Source organism: Engraulis encrasicolus, unplaced genomic scaffold (genome assembly GCF_034702125.1).
Source record: "Engraulis encrasicolus isolate BLACKSEA-1 unplaced genomic scaffold, IST_EnEncr_1.0 scaffold_634_np1212, whole genome shotgun sequence".
In the NCBI taxonomy this organism is placed as follows: Eukaryota; Metazoa; Chordata; class Actinopteri; order Clupeiformes; family Engraulidae; genus Engraulis; species Engraulis encrasicolus.
In genome coordinates this window covers 17355-24902 of record NW_026945955.1, presented here as the reverse complement: position 1 = coordinate 24902, position 7548 = coordinate 17355, and the positions used below count along the sequence as shown (strand labels likewise).

Genomic DNA, 7548 nt, shown 5'->3' with positions numbered 1-7548 from the left:
ACATCTAATTTATGCATGGCAGCATACACATCAGATAAATCAGGAAAAATGGGGGTTCTGAGATAGTGAGAAAATATATGCAGTAGTAGAAAGAGGAGCCCTGGTCCGCCTGGGGGCTTTGCTAAAATCACTGCCAGATGACAAACCTGGGCAGACAGTTCAAGCAAACATCAGATATTTTAATTGCCTGGGGATAGACTAGGACAGTGTAAGAGATTCCTGTGGAATACATGACACTATGCTTTTGTTTACTCGTCCCTCTCTCTATGAAAATCATGCTTATAAAGCCATTTTCCGGTTCTACAATTTACAACAGAGCATACAATATGCATGGTTCGTAAAATAATTTCAAGATATCACGAAATATCATATTTCCCCTTAAGTTAGCCTGTAACATCAACATCTTCTGGATCTTGAGTCACTGCAGATGTGAAGTCCAGAAAAGACAAAGTCTAGTGAAACAAAATTCAGTCAGATAGAACCTCATTAATGAATTGAGCTCTAAATTCACCACAATCATCCTTTCTACATACCCAGTGGTTCTTCCTTTTCATCCGTCTCCTTGTCCTTGTCTTTCTCCTGGCCCTCCTCCTCCTCCTCTTTCTCCACCTTTTCTTCCTCCTGCTCCCCCGTGTCCGCATTCGTCTCCTCTCTCTTCAGCTCAATCCCACAAAACTTCACCAATGCCTGCAGATCAACGCACATCCTTACATCAACACATGCATGCATGAAGCCATTTTCACTCATAGTCACAACAGTCATAACAACATAACATGATTGGATGATCGCCTGCACATTCAGGTGTCTGAGCTGAGAGATGGACAAAAATAACACAGACAAAAAAAGTTGAACCAGGATTTGCTTCCACTTGATAAGGAAGATCACAGCCCACATATCTACATTTTGAAATATTACTTGAAAGGGGAAAAAATGGGATGTTTTTGGAGTTTTGCTTCTTTCCTCTTTTCATATTCTTCTTCACAATCACACATGCAACAAATGTTATGTAAAACAGTGTAGCTGCACATTGAAGTGCCTGACCTGAGAGCAGGACAAAAATAGCACAGACAAAAAAAGTTGAATCAGGATTTGCTTTCACTTGATAAGGAAGATCACTGCCCAAATATGCACATTTGTTTTTTTTTTAGGTTTTTGCTTCTTTCCTCTTAGCATCTTCCTCTTCACAATCACACATGCAGATACTTTACTGTAAAATAGTGTACCTAAATACACACATAATTTACCTCACATGCTCTCACAGTTAATTATTCCAATAACATTACAAAATCCAACAGCATTAATATTCGATGTTGGGGAGGGGCAGCCATTAAAACAAATGGCTGTTACCAATATGTAAATAATTTATTATGACCTGCCTGTGCACTCAGACAGAGCATGCCTTTTCCACATCCCATTTCTCTACTAGTTCCTGACCCAGTTTTCCAGTCAGCCTCTAGCGAGATGACTTACAGCACAATGAAAAAATGCTTATAATAAAAAGAGGAAATAACATGGCATGGCACAAAAGGACAAAGCACACACACACACACACACGCACATGCCTCATTCTTGTACTGACCTGCAGTGCCTTTGTGTGCTGGTGGTTGGCGATGTAGAGTTCGGCGGCCATGTTGACACACTCGTGGGTGACCAACACACACACACACACACACATCTCTCTACTGACCTGCAGTGCCTTCATGTGCTGGTGGTTGGCGATGTAGAGTTCGGCGGCCATGTTGACACACTCGTGGGTGACCAGCTCGGGGTGGCGCTTCAGGGCCTCCTCCATGACCCCAATGGCAGACAGCAGCTCACTGCTCTCATAGTAGCTCCTGCACACGGGTTAATTGACTATTATTATCACATTATTAATGACCGGTTTATGAATCTGTATCTGTCTTTTTCTTATTTATGGAAATATTCTACATCTAGTATGAAAAATATTATACATCCAATATGTTATTAACCCAGTGTGATTGTGCAGTGCAAGCTCTCACTTGACCACACTTCTGCCCAGTATGCACATGTGTAATGTAGTGCAGTGTAGTGCAGTGCAGAGTATCGGTAGTGTAGTGTAGTGCAGTTCAGAGTAGTGTAGTGAAGTGTAGCGAAGTGTAGAAAAGTTCAATTCAGTGTAGTGTAGTGTAGTGTAGTGTAGTGTAGTGTAGTGCAGAGCAAAGCCCCCTTACTTGGCCATGTCGCGTGAGAGCTGCATGAAGTGCTCTCCGTCCTGGGGGGGCAGCAGGTTGAGGATGCGGCGGTAGCCGTCCATGGCCTGCTTGTGCTCGCCCACCTGCTCGTACAGGCTGGAGCGCTCCCACAGGAAGCGCACGTTGGTGGGCTCATGCTGCACCGCTAAATGGGGGGGGGCAGGATCAAAGGGAAATTGGCAACAGGAGGACCGAAAGGAAATTTAATAATGCTAGAACTAAGGTCAAGAAAGAGGCTCGAAGGTAACAAATGAAGATAAACATGACGTGCACGTTGGTTGGGTCATGCTGCACAGCTAAATTGTCACGAGTCCTCATCAAGCCTGACTGACCTTTGGAGTAGCAGATAATGGCATACTGGCAAACAGGTGGTACCTCGTCATAAATTCTCTCGTCAACTTTCTCAGTCATTACCCTAAAAAATGGCACAACCACCCCCTTGGTGTGTAGGTGTGTGTATGCGTCTTTGTGATGATCTGTGTCCTTGTCTTGGTATTACATGTTGTTTCTTTGGCGTTCTGTGTGTGTTGCATGTTGTGTGGGTTTTTTTGGTGTGGGATCTGGGTGGGGTTGGGTGGGTGGGCTGAGTGCTTTGTGTTGATTGCGTTATTGTACATGCATTGTTCCATTTACTTAGTTGTTTAATAAAAAAAAATTGTTCACAAAAAAATGCCAGGACCAGTAGAGTTATCATTAGGCCTCATATCACACTGACCTTTGGAGTAGCAGATGATGGCCTGCTTGATGTTGTCCTGCTCCAGGGACATGTCGGCCAGCTTGACCCACTCTTCGCAGTCCCTGGGGTTGAGGTGGGCGGCGATCAGCCCGAACTGCAGGGCCTTCTCCATGTCCCCCTGGTCCTCGTAGATCATGGCCAGCGTGGAGAAGGGCTCATAGGCCAGGGGCGCTGCAGGCCCACAGATGAGATGAGAGGGGAGAGAGTGGTGAGTGATGATTAGGGGTCGACCGATACAGGTTTTTCAATTGCTGATGCCATAGCGATTTTTTTTGTCATCACCCTTGGCCGATACCCGATTTCCGATATTTGGGGCCGATATGGGTTTAAAAAAAAGGTTAAAAAATGACAAATATTCCAGGTCTCAAGTTAAAAATAAATATTCCTTTAACATTATCAAATTGAGGTAGAACTTGTAACATTTAAACACCCACTCTAACAATCAAGTAATGTCTAACAATCAAGTAATAAAAAAATAAAGTGTCTTGGTGCTTTTAAAAAAAACAGAATGACATAAAATAATAAATATTGCGTATCGGCCAAAACCACACGCGTATCAGCAGATGCGATACACTTAAAAAATGCAAATATCGGCCCGATACCGATACCGATATATATATCGGTCTATCCTTAGTGATGATGCTCCAAGATGAGAGGTAAAAGTCATTATTGCCGTATGGATGGTCAGTGAATTGGGTGACCAAATTGGGTGACCAAACTAGGATGAAATTAATAAGGCGACCGGTGTGAATTCCAGACATTACTGTGTGAGTTGATCCCTTTCTGAACTATGACAACCTATTGGGATGCAAATGTATATGAATGTCCCAGTTTGACAAGCCAGAGCCAATCATCTCGGTTGGTTCCCCCAACTGTACTAGACTCAAGGCCACAAGTGACAGAACCTTCCATGTTGTTGCCCCATTCCTTTGGAATAAACTACCTACCCAAATTCAAAAAGACCCTTCACTGGCCATACTTAAACACCTCCAAACACATCTCTTCTTAGAGGTCATTGGCAGCTAGTTTCCACAAGAACACACACCTGTATACCCACACACACCTACACAGACACCATGTGAATGCGACCTTGGGTGTTTTGAAAAGCGCTATATAAAACAAAAGTATTATTATCTATTACTATTATTATAATTACCTTGCCGAATGATCTCCATGCACATGAGGATGGCGTCCTCCTTGTCCCCGCGGGCGTAGCGGATGTTGGCCTCTCCCATGAGCCCCCTCAGGGCCCGGGGCAGCTTGCTGCGGGTACGCTTCTCCTGTGCCAGAGATGTTACCAGAGATTCTTTAAGTATAGAGATATGCCAACATAATAGGTTTCTATGGGCACCTAACATGACCAGGTTCCGGTCTGCCTAAAGGGGTGTGTCATAATGCTCCTAGCATTGAATAGAACAGTCCTCAGGTCTGCCTAGGTCTGCCTAAAGGGGGATTCCCCCCCCAATAATAGAACCCGGAAACAATGGGCCAATGGAACCTCTCTCTCTCTACTCTCTCTGAGGTTACAGTATGTCAAGTCATCGGTGCCGGAAAGGGAAATGCAGTGGTGCATTCGCCTCCCCACTTATGGGCTCCCTATATGAGGCTGTCAACTTTCACTGCAGACAAATGAATGGAGTGCGGCTGCAATAAGAAATAAAGAATCGAGAAAAAAAATGCACCACCACTTAAAAACTCGTTCCGGCACCCTTGTGTCAAGTTTATGCTTTTAAAGAAAATGGCTTTCCTCAGACCGTTACAGACCATATAAATAATGCACATTTACTTCTATCAGCAGCCGAATATACTGCCGCATCAGCAGCAAGTCAGGCAGGGGTGCCACTGCCACTCAAATATCATTATACCAAACATTTGTGATGCCTGTTGTGCGTTTTCCTTCATATTTCCCCAGACCATCAATTTCAAGTCACATTGCCATTTCAGTGTTAAACATACAGTATGTAGAACTCTAGTGTACATGAATGGGATCCATTGATGAGCCATCTTGAACGATGTGGTTGTAATTTCTGACCTTTTTTCTCGCTATGACATCATGGTTAACTCACAAGTGCTATTTTTTAGAATTCTTGCACACCTCCTTTGGCCAGGTGCGTAGGAGTGGAACCACAGGCTCACCAATGCAGAAACAAGAATTAAGATTAAGATTAAGATTAACTCACAACAGAGAGGATGTGAGACTTATGCCGCATTCCCCGGGGGTAGGAGCTTCCCAATATGCAACCAGGAGGCAGCTACCTCACACTTGAAAGCGTTCCAACCAACAAGTCAAACTTAAACTATTCCTATCCCTGTGTGCACTGTAATTGCTGTGTTGACGTCATGATTTCGAAGTCCGTGTGCTTTGATTTGGCCCCAGTTCGCAACTTGAACATTCCGCTTCAGCAGGCATTCCAATGCATTTCAGCAAGTAGGAGGTCAGAAACATCCCATCTCCCTCCCTTGTGGAATGCACCATTAGCAACCCCTCACTCACCCTCATCATCTTCTTATTCTCCCGGTTGAGCTCCATCTCCAGGGCAAACACGTCCCCTGCAGTCATGACCTCGTCGTCACCACCGCCCTCCCCTTCTTCCTCCTCTTCCTTCAAATCATCCTTGTGTTTATTCAAGTCAAAGGCTTCATCGTCACCGCCATCCTCCTCCTCTTCGTCTTCCTCCTCGTCATCATCATCATCGTCGTCATCGTCCTCATTGCCACCCCCTTCTCCTAGCATGGAGGCGAAGGCCTGGTGTACAGAGGGACTGATGCCCTCTTCAGTGTCACCTGCAGATATACGGTAAATGCATCACACTAGTTTCCACCTGTCCCGGTTATCAATGGTCTGTCAAGGGGGAATGGTATTTTCCCTGGACACTGAATGAAGGTCATTGATAACAAGCACAAGTTAGAAAAGTTCTGTGATCTTTTGTTTGTTTTTGTCAGATAGAGGTGGCAAGGATATTACACAGCATATTGAATGGGCATCAACAACATGCTAGCAATAATGGAACGAATACAAATGACACTTGGAACACAAGGCACGAATGGGGGACCAAAACATTGCAAGCATTTTGACTTACCCGCCCGCGGCTTCCGTGTTGATTTACCAATGCCAGTGGATGTGCTTGGGAAAGCATCCTCTGCCTCGCCTGTTGCATCTTCAGCACCACCAACCTCCTGTGTCGCCTGCAAGCACCAAAGCAAAATAGACTAGAACTACTCTTTGAACGTGCACTAGCTGTTGCAAAAGCTGTCGTGGGTCAAGTTGTAGGCAATAGGTTAGGGTTTAGTGCAGAAAATAACTTCAAAAGGCCATTTTGCTTTTGCTTCTGAACGGCAATGTGTAAGACGACGGTGAGGGGATTTAGTATTCTAGCTTACTTTCCTGTCTTCAATCAATGACTCTGATCGTGTTCTTCAGTTCATGATGTGCAAAGGTTTGCTTTGACAGCTTGTCTCAGCTGACCACATTCACGCAGAGCAACAGCACCCATCCTTACCTTCTTGCTTTCCTTCTCCTGTGCTTTCCGCTCCTCCCTTCGTTTTTCAAATTCTTCAAATGAGATCTTACCATCTAAGTAATCAATAAGCTCGGGACTAAACTCCGACATGTTGCATGAAAGCGCAGTTTCATGATATTTTTAAACTACATGTGGATTTCTGGCGTCTGCGACTACTCTTATTCGCTTGTGTTGCTATCGACATATGCGAAATGTGGTATATAAACCACATCGCCCTCTAGTGTTGTGGGTAGACATGTGTCGTTTGAGGTGATCCGCAGCTACTCTGAATGTCTGCATATTTCATATTTTGAGGATCATCACATACTCATACAGTAGCCTACATGTAGGCCCTTCTACACGTCTATAGGATGGTAGAGGTATAAAATAACATTATTACACTACAATTATATTATAGGGGGCATTGCACCTGCTATGAAATTTGGCCTTTTTCCCACTTCCACATTCTTTAGGCGGAAACGCACATTGACAATCTGAGGTCCAATTTCCATGCCTGATCACAGGGCCGGATTAACACACAGGCTTGATATGGCTGCAGCCTAGGGCCCCCACATGCCAGGGGGCCCCTGATGGGCCAAAAGGGAAAAATTGTGACCAGATGCATTATTGAGAAATGCATCTGTCATGTTGAGCACAGTTGGGAGACATCTTATCTTTAATTTCTAGGACGTAATTATCATGCTGTCTATACAATTGATGCAAAATTTGCCTTGAGGGGGGCCCCACACAAACCTGTAGCCTAGGGGTCTCGGGCCATCTTAATCCGGCCCTGCCGATCACCATTGAAAACTTATGGAATGTGATGAAAAGGAAGATGCTATCAAACAAAGCTGAGAATTCTTGCACCAGGAGTGGAATTGAATAAAGTCATACAAGAACAATGTGAAAGACTGGTGGAAAGCATGTCAAAACACATGAAAGCTGTTATTCCGCCAAATTTTAATTTCTGAATTCTTCCTTAATCAAAACATTGTTCCTTTTAATCAAGCACATATCTATAAGTAGTAAAATCAGAGAAGCTGATCATTTTGAAGTGGTCTCTGTTTGCAGAGCTGTAAGCCAACAACTCAATGCATTG

General features: G+C 44.2%; 1 protein-coding gene across 1 annotated transcript; it reads right to left on the bottom strand.

The window, feature by feature from the left end:
• Positions 1–533: 533 nt before the first annotated feature.
• On the bottom strand, positions 534–6639 carry LOC134444626 (general transcription factor 3C polypeptide 3-like; the record flags this gene model as incomplete). Its single annotated transcript, XM_063193879.1, has 8 exons — positions 6450–6639; positions 6030–6135; positions 5444–5733; positions 4106–4229; positions 2929–3120; positions 2193–2358; positions 1688–1835; positions 534–687 (listed from the first exon to the last, which is right to left on the bottom strand). Coding segments are annotated over exons 1-8 (1291 nt in total), but the record flags the coding sequence as incomplete, so codon positions are not given.
• Positions 6640–7548: the final 909 nt, after the last annotated feature.